This window comes from Labeo rohita, chromosome 2, assembly GCF_022985175.1.
Source record: "Labeo rohita strain BAU-BD-2019 chromosome 2, IGBB_LRoh.1.0, whole genome shotgun sequence".
NCBI classification, from domain to species: domain Eukaryota; kingdom Metazoa; phylum Chordata; class Actinopteri; order Cypriniformes; family Cyprinidae; genus Labeo; species Labeo rohita.
The window spans coordinates 13,506,139-13,521,371 of NC_066870.1; the positions used below are offsets into that span (position 1 = coordinate 13,506,139).

Consider the following 15,233-nt stretch of genomic DNA (forward strand, 5'->3'; position numbering starts at 1 on the left):
ACACGAGTGAAAAAAACGAGGATAACAGATGAGTTGAACTACTAGGTAGATCTGTGTGCAAGATGCTGTAAGTTGGCACTCTCCGACGCGTGAAGCATTTATTTTAGTATTACAACGTGAGAGTCTGCTGGGACTGAAACAGCCAAAGTGATGCAGCTTTTTTTCAGGGATTTTTCCTTTGGAGCATTTCATCTGAATAATCTCTCCTCAGATCATGCATATTTAAATTGGGATGAAAAAATGGTAATGGCCTAAAAATATATTTTGTTGAATATGAGATAATCCTAAAAGTGGAGTGCTATGTTAAAGGATCTTGAAGGCAGTTTTTAGAGTCCTTGCATGGCCTGATTTCATTTAGCTGTTAAAACTCTACTCATAGTAGTCAATAAAGGGATAATTCACCTAAAGATGAAAGTTCTGTCATCATTTATTGACCCCATCCACCTTATTTTTCCTGTCATTTGTAAATTTTATGGGTCTGGCTTCTGGTCTCATCCATGTCCAGCTATCTTAAGCTGTACAAACAATGTGATCTCATGATAATTCGTATGCATTTTACGTAAAATGTGGTTCTACAAAATATACAAATCCAAACAAATCCTTATGAATATTGAAATCATGGCATTAATTTCATTATTGTTGCTTTTATTTGTCATACCAATGATGTTATGTTTTCAGTGGCATTATTAAATTGTTAATCGTTTATTAATTATGAAATTATAATATTTCATTCTGTTCTGTGTGATTTCTGCTGCCCGCTTGTTTCCAAGAATAGGCCTAAATGTTAAACAAGACTACACTTTTAAACCCTTAAAATAACATTTCTGCAATACTAACGTGATGGGACACAAAAGGCGTTTTCTCCGACATGCTGTGACTAACAATAGAACCATAAATAAATAAGATTGCAGACAGAACCAAATTCAAGCCTTAATCCGGCGAATGGGGAAATTGGGAAACATCAAATTCTCCAAAACTGTTGATCAAGCTTACGATTAAATTTCATATTTGAAATCACCAATGAAATCTGACAAAAACTGACTCATAAATATTGTTCCTTATGCTCCAGTAGCGTTAGAAAAAGCTTATTTTTCAGGCGCGATCAGCCAGAACGCTGACAGTTTCTATAGCAACTTCTAACGGCAGCTGCAGTGACGCACTGACTTTACCGATTAGTGACTGGCTCATTTATTACGAAGGCGGGGCTTTGCTGCCATAATGAGCGTTGCATTTTTCCCCATTCAAAACTTTACCCGTGACAGGTCTTGGGTATTCTATAGTCTTTGTTACTATACAGAGAGAGTTATGTTTAGGTTTAGCTAAAAATACGTAGCGATTTGTATGTTAAAATATATATAAACTACATTTTAGCAACTTGTTTGCAGCTTGATATTGTAAATAGGTGTGTCTTGCCATATTATTTTAATGTATTATCATTATAAGCACACTGGTTTGTATTCCAAACAGTTTTACTGTTTACTGCACATTGTTATTCTTCTTGTTATTTCCCTATAGCGGCTAATGAACCATAAATCTCACCCATAAGCTTACTTCCGCGTTGAAGAATAAGGTGGATATGACTTTCTGTATATAGTTACAACAAAAGAGACGGGGTTTTAAAAATTGCAAAAAGGATGCACAAACATCCCAAAATATCGTAAAAGTGGTTCATACAACTCATGCACTACATTCAAAGTACAACAGCTTTGTCAAGTCAAATCAAATTTATTTCTGTAGGGCTTTTCACAATACAAGCTGTGCCAGATTTACCAACAGCTTGCATCAGCGCAAACCTTCTTTTGGTGTTAAAAAAAAAAAAAAATAGAATTCAGCATTCAGTCAGGATTCACTAAAGACATGCAGTGATATATTAGTGATGAAAAAGCATGCGGACAGATATTTTGAGGCTTACCTTATTGCATACACATTTGTAGGAGTTTCCATAAATGTAAATGTTCAGACAATAAACTTTACATTTAAAAAAAAAAAGAAATTGGGTATATATGGGTTCAACGATAAATCAATTTGTGGATCGATTCTACGATTTACGCAAATGCATCACGATATTCTCTTAAATCGATTGTGGGCTTAGTTTTTAACAGCAGATGGCACTTTGTGGTTTAGAAACCGCCTTACTCTGTTTGTGTCCAGTTCCCTACACACACAACTTGACCCTAAAATCATCATTCATAAAGTTTGCAAAGGTTGAAGTGAAGCCAGTGCTCACAGTGGGCTGTGTTTACGTTAATCTTGCATCATAAAAGCTGAGGTGCAAGTACATTTAACCACTTAGATAACTCAGCTGAATACACAAGGGCTCTTCTTCGTGAGCATTTAAGTGTTAAAAACTAATGTAATTGTTTAAAAAACTGGGGCCAGTTTGTTTTGCGCTGTCCTCTGCGTTTCCACGTTAATCACTGCCATGTTTGTCACCATGTTCGCCTACGTCGGAAAGACACTCTTTTTGTAAACGCGTGCACGACAGTTAGCGGCAGCTAGAGATTATGGTTTATAAAGGTTTAAATATATTTTTCTATATTTTTCTTACACAGATGCCTCGATTCACTTCAGAAGGCCTTTATTAAGCCCCCATGTGTAGCACTTTTTATGATTTATGGATGCAGTTTTTTGGGCTACAAAACCCCTGCATTATAAAGTTTGGAAGAGCCATGACATTTTTAAATATAATTCCAATTGTACTCGTCTAAAAGAGAAAAGTCATATACACCTAGGATGAAATCATGGGGTAATTTAAAACAACGTACATTAATCTATGTAACCAAATTTAAAAAATGATAACCAGCCTTACAAAAAAAAAAAAAAAAAAAAAAAAAAATAGATGACTAACTGACTAAGACTAGTCACAGACAGAAACAGCTCACAAGATTTTCATTATGAATGATGACTTAAATTCAGGTCTTTTACACACAAAGCTATCGTATATGGAAGACTTGGAAGACTTGACTTGGAATATAGCTCTCAAATTGTAAGAACTACTTCTATGGTGCTGTTGCATCCTTTTAGAAGACTTAAAGACGACCTTAAGAAGACCTTTAGCCCCCCATTCATTTCAATGTTGAAGAAGCTTTGGAGCAACATGAGGGTAAATAACGCCATATTTTGTGTTTGCATGCACAATCTTGAATGATTATTTTTAGCAACTTGACCTTGACCTACAAAGTGATATACTCTTTTATCAAGTAAAGGTCATAAACAGTTTGTAACACTACACGTGTGTAACACATGCACATTAATTTTTCATTTTCAGAATTTAGCTTTGCATGCAATCGCCTTACATGGAATACAGTTGGTTAATTAATGTGTACATGTTCAATTACATTTTGACAAAAACTGGAGAACAACGCAATGATTTCAGATGTGTTTTTTTGTTAGCAGTTTTTAAATAAGTCAATTTTTTCTTTATAATGGTTTTTGTACATATGAACACACTCAATCTTAATTTGAAAAATGTTTGAAGGACATGCCTGCAATTTTATCTGTCTACCATTAGAATGTAAATGAAAAACATGTAATTAACATATAGCATAACATTAAAATGAAGATGCAGATCTTATCATACCAGCAGTATTAAATGTTGTTGTTGTTTTTTTTTTTTTGAGCTCTTCTGAGTGCTGGGGACTTCTGAGTCACTGCTTTCTTCAAAACTACTAAGCCCATCCAAGTGAATAACTACACAACCCTGGTCGAAAGACCTCCTCTGTAATATTCTTCTCTGTGTCAGAGATTTTTGGGATTAAATTGAACCGAAAACCCACAGGCAAGAGAAAATATTGGATGTACCGGTATTCACCTCTGTTTTGCCTCAGGAACTAATAAATGGCAAAATATGGTGACTGCAAAGAAGCAGCGACCTCAGATTTAACGCTTTAATAGTAAACAAAAGTTGTTTCCGAACACATCACTTTTCCTTCCTTTCTATTACCTAAAGCAGTTTTTTCTTCATTTGAAAAGGTAATTTTGTCTATTATAAACAATATAGAGACTTCCTCCTTACATTGTTAAAAGAGAAGATCAAAGAATTGAATTCTTTTATCATAGAAGGAGGTTGCCAGTAAATTTTAATTGATGCATCACAGTTATAGTCATTAATTTTTTTTTAAGAAGGAAGCTGTATTTTTGAAGTACAATGACTCAGTTGTAGCTTTTAATGAACCTATCTTTCTGTGAGGATAATTTGGTGTGGAAGCTGTAGTTCATAAGGAGACTATAGGTGGAGGTCCTTCCCAACATCAAGCACTGCAACCTCCACACCTCCCTCTTCTCACAGACACCCAACACATCAAAGCCAAACAACAGCAGCCCCACATGCCTTCATTAAGACATAAAGCAGCCGCTTATTTCCTCTTTACTCTATTTTAAGTTTCAGAAGTGAACGTGAGGCAGGCTGACAAACTCATTTTAGATCTGGACGTTTAATGTCTTTTTACACAAACATATTCATAATTGATTGCCTGCTCAGAGTTGACAAGGTCTTTTTATTCTGTTGCTGACTATCTTTTTTTAAAAGTTGAAAAACAAGTTAAATGCACTCGAGGATAATTTGCAATACTGTGTTGTTGACACTACAGTGAAACCATTTGCATCAAGTAAAACAATTTGCCAAGTGTCAAACATTTTCTGTTTCTTATTTTGTTGTTTATGCCTCAGTGATGGACCATGTGCATGATTTTCCCAAGCCTAACTTAAGATTTGTCGGCTCATTCACCTCAATAAGCAAACAATTTCTGACACGAAAGGAGTACTGTCTACTGGGGCGTGCATGTGTACAACTTCCTTTGAACTATAAAATCGTTTTGAAATATTGTGCAACGGGTCTTCAAATGAATACATATGCTCTAAAGTCTACAGGAGCACAATATGAAAACCATGCACCACCATCTACATAAAATACCTCAGTAATCATTATAGATGCAAAGTCATATTAATGTCGCCCAACAGGCACACTTGCATGGTGATGTGTCCCTAGTGGTTATTATTTAATCAGCAGTAAATGGTCTTAATTAGTAGATTAGTCTCTTTCCAATTAGCTCACTCTGTAATTGCCCTAATCTACCACTGCAGTCCTTTGAATCCTAATTTAGAGCTGTGCATTTAGATTCACAGGGGACCTATCAAATGCGTCATTATGAACCAAGTTATTCTCACATAAACCAACTGCTTATGAGCCATTCCGGCCCAATTTGGAGAGCAGCTGCTGTGTTTTTGTTTCTATTGTGCCATCATTTGACTTGTGAAGACATTGTGAAGTCATACTGCACTTTTTTGCTTTTTTTATGCTGGCTAAATGAGACCTTTGAGGTCCATTTTGTTCTTTATTGCCCATTGCAATGTCCCTCCATCCGGCTTGACTTCTAATTTTAGAGAAGAATATGAGTGGTCACTCATTATGCGTATTCTGTCATTTGACACCATGCGGAGCCCTGCAAAAGCTGGCCTGGGGCTACAAGCATAAAACTTGGCAATCATTTCAATCATTTCATGGAAACACAACCAGAACCGTACCTGAAGTACCTTCGGTCCGATAGTGGAAAAGCGGCTTCGGATGAGTAAATTATCAGAAAATTTCCATTCTGGAAGTGAAGTAATATTATTTTAATTAATTTTTTTTATTTATTTTTGTATTATTATGCAATTAATTTCTTGGCCAATGGAGGCACAACATCACGTTTCCATCTGGAAATTTATTCTGTTGTTTATTCTGTTTCTGTTGTAGTTTATGCAAATCAGTCTCACTGGGGGAACATTATTGGCAAATAATTCTGGCAAATTATATCATGTAATATCTCACATGTTTAGTGACACTTTCATGTCACAACATTCTATTGCGTTGATTGTTTTAAATGCTCTGTGGCATTTGAAAATTACTTACCACCTACATGAAACCCTACCTTAAAATAAAAACAGATGTGTTAATGAAGGCAGTGTTAATAAAAGCAGACGTAAGATAAAAAAAACACACTTGTTGTAACAGCCCTGCCATTTTAACTTGCTTCTACAAGTCTTTGAGCTCTTTTATTAGCTGCGTTTTCATTACCCTTCAAATTGCAAATTGAAATTGCGAATTGAAAATACGCCTAATCGAAAATGCGTCAGTTTCTTAAAAACTCCCAAAAAAGGTTTTTACGGCAATTCAAAAAAGGACTATTTCGCAAAACTGCAATGGAAACGTTTTTTCGTATTTACAGGTCACATGGCGTATGTAAAAAATCATATGATCATTTTTCAATGTACTATAACCTCCAAGAAACACTTTATACGTGGACGCTCTCATATAAGAGCTTTCCCTGCCATTAATGCTTAGACTGTTTACACTGCACACATCTGCGACGCGTTACGGCTCTGACATGGCCACCTGAGCTGATCGTGGCCACTCTAATCAATGATTATGTTTATAACAGCCACACACTCTTCTAAAGCGGTTCTCCATGCTGCTTTTGTAAAGATAGACGCATATGCCTCTTTCGATTAAATATAGCCCAAATCCTTCAAGATCCCACCAAAATCTGTTGTCATGACTTTAAAAAATTAAGGCTTTGGTTAATGGAAGCGTGGTCATTTTGCAATACTTTTTTTCGACATTTCACGAGTTCACCCTTACATCTTATCTGCTTAAGTAAACAGTAAGCATATTTTGGTGTGCAGTCCTGGGGGAGGGTTCCGAGCCCGGAATATGGCCCGAACCCAGAGAACTCCCCCATCCCAAGTATAGGATGAGGGTACATTAAGAGTGAGGATTTGGGGTGGAGGGGGGATGCCGAAAAACAGTCGAATGACGAAGGTAAGTCGGCTGTGTGCATATATATGACTTGTGCTAGTTTGGATGATTAGCTAGACGAGTTGCACCTGTGCCGAATTAGTTGATTATCTGATCGTGCTCCTCCTGAACTTTGTTATCAAACGTCATTTATAAAATATTGCCAAAGTTTTGTGCAAATCTGTAGTGGAAATGCACCTACTGTGACTTGTTTCACAGGATGCATACCCGAGCATTCTGTTCTGTACACAAGTACAGTACAATACTGTACCAGGTGAGCTAACAAGCAAGTTTACTATGTTAGAAAAGCCATACATATGAAGCTAGTTATGCAAACATCAAGATGCATGATTTGTTAACTGAAGTAAAATCATGCAAATCATGTAAAAGTATTTTGAGATCATAACATTATTTGGCAAGAAACTGCATGAAAATAATTCTTTTTTACATGATAATTTGCCCTTGTAATCATAATTGCATTGCAATTGAATTGTATGTATACATTTTTTGAAGTTGTGCAAAAATGTAGGTAAGAGACATTTTCTTCCAATGAGCTTATACGGAGGAATTAATCTACCTCATTCGCATATTTGTTTTTGATGGACATTTTATTTGCATTTTATTTATGTTCTGATGTTTCTATTTAGCGTTTGTACTTTTAGAAGTAATATTTAACCCTTTGATAAAAATGTTCTGATAGAAGAAAAATGAACTTACCTGCCCTGCACTTTAATGTCCGAGATGGCGTAGAAGTATCTAGAAAGGTTGTTCTCATCCACCATTGTGGCTCCGGTGGCAGGCCGTAGAAGTCTAATGCGAAGGTCAGTAAGGGTGAAGAAATCCCTTAGGTTCTTGGTGGTATCCAGCTGCCCATACAGAGAAGCCATGTTGTGCAGTCTCGGGCCAGCAAGAAGGGCAAAGCGGTCTTTGATCTCAAAGCGTACAGTCTTATCATACTTCCACACGTAGCCCGTTGAATAGGCCTCAGTGCAGATGATTTCTAGCATCGTGCTTGGGGTCAGCTGATGAACTGCTTTTGGCTCCATTGTAAAGGCATCCAGACAGTCAGATGCGTAAAACTGGTACGGCTGCCACGTGCGACCGTAATCCAGCGACTTCTCCAAAACCAGCTGCTCGGGTCGGCCAGACTCAAAGGTGAGGACGATGTCATCTGTGAGCTCTATTGTTTTGTTCCAGGACAGCGTGATGTTGACCTGAAGGGGCTTCGGGTATTTCTTCCAGGAGGTCGACTGCCAGAACGTGGTTGGGTTACGTCCTTCAGAGTCAAACATGAGCTCGGGCGGGTGGGCAAGCTCTTCGGTATCAGCGTCACATTCATTATTGCACATATATGGGTTTTCCTGAAACACACACAGAGAGACCGGATGTGTTAATTATGCAGTACGCTAATAGTAACAGGTTTCCCGTTATACAGTGGCGCTCGTTTGAGGTGAACTTAGGGAACCCACACTGAGATGTTTGATTCTCCACATGAATCACAATGTTAATGAACATATTCTTTGGTGACAACACTTCAGCCTCCATTAACGCGGTAAGTTGGACGTTTTCCTGAGGTGACTGCTGAATGTAGCGCTCTGAATGGCCATCGCCTGCATTCAGAGCGGTGTGTCTCAGGAGGGCTGCTCAGCGGTTACCCGCTCGCTCACTACCACCCAAATTGCTAATGTAATTGATATTCTTGCTTGTTGGCCAGTTGGAATGGGAGTGGAATTCCGATGAGTGAAGTCGGAGGTACACACGGAGCTCCATGCATTTTTCATGCGTCTGTGTCTGCCCTGCACCGCTGAGCCACTGTGTTTCAGATCAACTTTTTCATTAACATTCTGCACACCTCTGAGCCATAGCGCAAATGACAATCAGCCATGAACTTTGAGAAGACGGCCATTAATTTCCGTCTTGTATACATGTTTGATCGGTTGCAATTGTCATAAATCTTGTTTTGTTTCAGGCACAAACAGCGGCGGAATGCAATTACAAAAGATGCATAACATCTAAAGACTCTTGGGACAAAATATTCCGCTTTGTTTGTGGAATAATTTTATCCCCATCGCTGCTGTCAGTGGAAGTACTGACAGATTGTGATGCTTCCGCTCATCAAATTAATTATCTACTCTGCGTTGTTGGATCAAAATGTATTTCCCTGTTTGTTTAGTCCAGGAATCTTCACAGGGAGATTGGATATTAGATGCTGTGCTGAGCAAAGACTGTTTCACTTGGGCACAAGTGTTTAGTGAGGCAGAATAAACACATCTACTTTAAAGAAAAATTAATTTACTGCTATTCATGTCAGTCTGAACCCATATACTGGTTTCCATGAGGCACAACATTTACATTTTCATTCAGTTCACAGTAACCAGTGACTTTCAATCTGCAAATATTATATAAAAAACAAAAAAGTATGTGAAAAATGTCATATTACTTCTCCTACTTCTGGCATAATTGTGCACAGTTCAGAATAGATTTTTAAATCTGATTCCTGAAACTGAAATGTGGTACAGTAGCAAACAGCATGCAGAATTACAATTTTATTTTGAATGATGAAAACACTTTCGAAGGTTTTATAGACCTTACAGGGAGACCAAAAAAAAAAAAAAAGTCAGTTTGTATTTGTTTGTACAACTGAGTCAAAATATTATGAGAATAAAGTCAAAATATTTCGACAAGCATTTCATGAATAATGTTGAAATGTTTCGAGAATAAAGACAATATTTTGAGAATAAAGTCATATTACGAGAATTAATTCATTGCAATTACAAGATTAAAGTTTCAACATTTTGAGAGTATATTCTAGCCTATTGCACATGCAAATGGCCCAGATTGGGAGCACCGGGAGATATTTCAAAATCTGTCAGGTTTATAGCAATATGTGAACAATATGTCTATTACAATAATGTCTTGTTATGTTCTTTAATGTGGCATGACAGATCGCTATATTCGCCTCAGTTTATGTGAATTAGTCATCTTTCTGATTACAATGAGACATTCGTTTCATTAAACTAGGTTACACTGTTTTTTTATGTTTACAACTGTTCCTCACGTTTACATTGTGCTATAAACTTAAAATAAAGAGGAAAATTGGTACTTCATGACAAAACTGACAAAGCTGAGCTGTGTTATATTAAAAGCAACAAAGCACAAAATTATTGCAATTACTGGGTGGCTGGCACACTACAAATAATGAATTGAAAATGTTAAATATTATTTCCAATCCTTTACCGTATTACACCGTGAATAAAACAGCTTGTGAATAGTCAGTTATATACCTCAGAAAAGACGACAATATAACTTATCTTGACGAGTTGGAGTCCACTTCAACCTTTAGAACGTTTTATTGTTGTTTTTAATTAAGCACATGTGAGGAATGAAAGATTGGACGCCACAGACGTTTTTGCGGAGTAGATGGTGGAATTTTCACACACACACACAAAAATTAAATTAAACAAATATACAAAATACTCTCAAAACATTTAGACTTTATTCTTGAAAATTTCGACTTTATTCTTGTAATTTCGACTTTATTCGAAAATTGTGATCCAACTGTGACGTAGAGAGTGAAAGACTGAAAGGGAACATCTTAGTTATGTATGTAACCCTCATGGTATCCAGCTGCCTCGATGTCATGACGGTAATGATGTGATGTCGAGATTGACCAACTGAAAGGGAACACTGTCGTATATTTGAAATGCCACCTTCTGCGTTATTTTTAACATAACGTGCAAGGTTTCCTTTTCTTCTTCAACTCTGGAATTCTATGGAAGCACAAGCGCTTGCAGGAAAATTATGAAATTTGACGCACAGATAGCAGACAGTCTTAACATTAACTATAGCAAATTTGGTGTCTCTGTCTCAAACTCTGTAGTGCCACCAATAACTTTTGATTCGTAAGGTATAGAAACAAAATTCTCAAAATTGGCTCATATCAAGGCAAATGTATTCCAAAGTTTATATGTCAGAAATTTACTTTTTCAAACTCGTCCTAGACGGTTTGTCCAATTTTCACCAGAATTGGCTCAGATCATCGTAAGAGCATTCTGGCAAAAAGTTCTTAAAAACGTTCTGAGATACCAAACCATTTCCATAAAATGCATTAACGAATTTAACAATGTTTGTGCAAAAAAGGAGATGAGGCCATACCTCCGCAATGCTTTAACGGATTCTGATCAAATTTGGTATGTGCTATAACAAGCATGACCTTAGGGCACATGATATTTATATATATATATATATATATATATATATATCTATACACACATATATATATATATATATATTTATAGACATTTCTGCTTATAACTTCTGACCAGTTAGGCAAAAAATCAGAAGATTGGTCTTTGGAATGGCTTACTGAATCTTCAACCCTGCTCCTGAAGAGCTACCATACTGCAGAATTCAGCTTCATCCTTTCAACCCTTTAACCTGAACCAGCTAATCACGGTGTTCAGGCCTACTCAGTTACAGACAGGTGTGTTAAAGCAGGGTTGGAACTTAGGTCTGCAGGAAGACCCTATTTTTTTTCCTGAGACAGCTCCTTAGTCCTTCATTTTACCTCTGTTGTGCTTGGCCCCTCAATTGCTGCTTGCAATTTTAATATTGTAATTATTAACACTGGTTTGTAGCCAAAATTGTTTAGCTATTTACTGCACTTTATTTATTTTTTTTGTTAATTATGTAGTGATTAATTAATCTGGAGTCTTGCACATTCCCAAGAAATAGCTTACATCTACACTGAAAAATAAGGGGTTAGTGTACTTTGTTAATATAAACTGAATTTAAATTCAAATCACATAATTAAAATGGGGTCAGTTCTTAAATTCAAGGTTTAACACAACCATGTCTTTCTGTGCAGATATGTATGAGGAACAATATTCACTTACTCATTCAATATTAATTCAAAAGTGTCCCACAGAAAATACATATGAATTTAAGAACAATGGGTCATTTTTTGCTTAACTATTTTAAGTCTACATATTACTAAGTGATCGGTTCCCATCTGTGTGCATGTAATGTAGGAGAGTCAGTGACTACCTGCACACATGCTATCATTGATTTCTTCCTCCACCACATTACAACACTTAAATTCCCTGATATAGACGAAACTGAGTGGCTTAATGTGACAAAGAGGGCCAGACCTTCCACTGGATTCTCCAGCAGTGGCTCCCTGACCAAAAGCAGCTGCCTTATCAAGATCAATATGCTCTCTCCTCTTAACACTTGGGGATAGAGTGACCAGTGTTGAGGGTGGCCATTGAAAAATCGATGTAGATTATATCCCATTCCACATATGGTCTCTGTTAGAGGGGAAAAGACAGTGCAGTAGTGCTCATTAGAATAGCTGACATCTCCATCAGCAGCGCTTGGCCACAGCAGTAATTTCCAAAGCTGCTCTCTATTAATCCCTCTTGATTAGACTACCGCCATAGAAGTGTGCATCACAGACACTTCAACATAAAGGTCATGTTAGACTGGTCGCTAATGAGGTCCTGCCTCATAAAGCCAAAGGGGCAATCCAATATTGTGTCTCTGCGAGCGGGCCAATGGTTTGAACTAGGATGTTAGGGCGTTCATCATACGAGCGCGTGTTAATTGGGTATTTGTGTGCTGTGCTTCAATGAACGCATTCAATGTTATTACCCCAACTGACCCAGAGCAGAAAAACAGGTTGTAAATTTCAAACTTTAAATGAATTATGGTACAGAATGGATAGATTAATGTATATGGTACATAATATCACAAACATATTTTTTAGTCATGTGATACAAGCCTATGAATATGAAAACCATAATTATATGACTAGAACTAAATCTATATTCTTTTGAATTATGTTAACAACTCATGTTTTATCAAAATGCACATTGATTATTATTTTGATTATTACATCAAAAGATTTTGTTAGATATTATAGCAATAATAAATGAAATTAAAAGATAATCAAATAAATGATCATTGAATAAATTAAAATATACACTACTGTTTAAAAGATTTAAAAAAAAAAAAAAAAAGAATACTTTTATTCATCAAGGATGCATTAAACTGATCAAAAGTGCAAGAAAAGGCATTTATAATTATAAAAATCAAATAAATAAACTGTTTATTCATTAAAGAATTCTGAGGAAGAAAAAAAAAGTCCAAAAAATGTTATGCAGTACAGCTGTTTTCAACATTTATGATAATGAGAAATATTTCTTGAGCACCAGATCAGCATTTTAAAATTATTTCTGAAGGATCATGTGGCATTGAAGTAATGACTGCTAAAAAATTCAGCTTTGCCATCACATGAATAAATTAAGCTATCAAACTAAAGCAAGTATTGTGTTTTTGTCTAACAATGGTACATCATTATGACTGAAAAGAACAACAACAACAGCAGATGTGTTAAACATGAAGGTTGTGAGACTGACAGGCGGAGCCTCTGTTGATGCGGTCTGGGACAGAGTATGTGGATGAGGAACATAAATTCATTGCCCAGTGACAGCAGGGCCTGATGAATAGGTCCAAGCTGCCCTACAAATCAGCTGATGAGACAAATGTTTGAAAATCACACCCCAGATCACACACTAAAGCCTCTAAATTTCCCATTCCTTCCATGCACCAAATCACTACCTGCAACCTAGACCCAGTTTGCTGTGAAAAAATGCACTGAAACCCTTGCACGCAATTTCAGTGTTGCACGTAAAGAAAAGGCCTTTTAAAGAAAGACTGGAGTTCTACAACAGAGGAAGTTGTGTGATTCACAGTTTAGACTCTGATCAAGGGAATGCCTGAGGAAGTCTGGCTTTAATGTCATGTCTGATTACCCGTCTTTATTAATCTCTCTTGTTTCCTTCCTAGACAAAGAGAGGATATGCTCCTTGTGGAAATTACGAAGCAAGAGTGTTAATATTTTATGTGCAATTCAGTTTCTTCAAGGATGGAAATCTTTGTCATGTTATTGATAGATATAATGCAACAAAATATTTGTTAGCCTATTGTGGTAATAAATCTGATAATAGCCAGAAAAGGTTAGTATTAAAGAAATAGTTCACCTAAAAATGAAAACTCTGTCATTAATTACTTACCCTCATGTCATTCCAAATCCAAAAGACTTTCATTCACCCATAAGACCATGCATAGACAGCAACACAACTAACACGTTCAAGGCCCACGAAAGGTAGTAAGGACATCGTTAAAATAGTCCATGTGACATGGTTCAACCTTAAAGGGGTCATCGGATGCCCATTTTCCACAAGTTGATATAATTCTTTAGGGTCTTAATGAAAAGTCTATAATATACTTTGGTTAAAAATTCTCAATGGTAGTGTAAAACAACAACCTTTTTACCTTGCCAAAATCAGCGTGAAGCTGATCAAGTGAAGCTGGATCACAAATGATTCGCACAAACGTAGATGGATATATGTAGATCGGCAAATCCAGGTAATTTACCATAGAAAGATGATGATTCATAACATTTATGACTGTTATAGTGTCAGCTGTGGTCTGATCTCCTTAAAACGTTGCATGCTTGTTTAGAATCACTTGTCGCATTTGCTCAGCAGGTTTTTTGAAGTTTTGAGTTTTTCTTTAGGCTTTATAGGATTTTGGGTTAATTTGGACAGGCCCCTTTTCTAAATAATCCCGTTATAGCTTCCCAAATGGTAAATTTCAACTTTTTTTTTTGTTGATAATTATTAACCTAAAGAGTCCAGAGAATTGTATTAGGTTATGTGCAGTGTTTATTTGATTTATTTATTTTTTTTAGACTGAGCGAAAAACCTAAGACTGGTTTCGCAAAAGTATGTTTTTCACATCCTCTTAATCATTTAACAAACAATTTGATTGACAGCAGAGGCTCTAAATTTGTCCGGAATTAGGAGTTCTTTCATATGATACGAATATCACATGTATGTGTGAAAAACCGTGCAATGTACAATCGTTTACACCCTTGAAAAATGCGATATCATGTCAAACAGGCCCACTGAGTTTTGTTCCTATCAGTCTCCATTAATCTTGTCTAGTAAGTGCTCAAATTTTATTATTATTATTATTATTATTATTTTTTTTTTTTTTTTTTAAATACACAAATGTCCTTATTGACACTTGTGGCACTTTGGACCAAGACCTCTTACAGCACCACCCAGTGGCCAAGCTCCATGATTTTTTTCAGTGACCTCAGATTTACAGTAGCTCTTACATAGGTGTTCTGAGTTTGGCGAAGATATCTCATTCCGTTCAGGAGTTATAGGCATTTTACTAAAAGTGCCCCCTGCCCCCTTCAAATGTTTTGGCGTCCCTTTGCGACAGTAAGTCAAAAGTTCAACTTTCTTTTTATAATTAGAGAATCCAGAGAATCTTCCTACACTGGTTTGGTTCCTATCCGACGAAAATCCTAGGACTAGTTCGCAAAAGTAAGTTTTTCAAAAAATCCAAAATACCGAAATTTCGCCAGGGAATCCAACGACAT

General features: G+C 36.5%; 1 protein-coding gene across 1 annotated transcript in view; it reads right to left on the reverse strand.

Annotated features, from left to right (window-relative positions):
* LOC127179998 (netrin-G1) overlaps positions 1-15,233 on the reverse strand; it is a 79,757-nt gene that overhangs the window by 31,154 nt on the left and 33,370 nt on the right. The window contains exon 3 of the mRNA XM_051133883.1: positions 7,493-8,136. Coding sequence (XP_050989840.1) covers positions 7,493-8,136 — 644 coding nt within the window. The remainder of the gene's footprint in view (positions 1-7,492; positions 8,137-15,233) is intronic.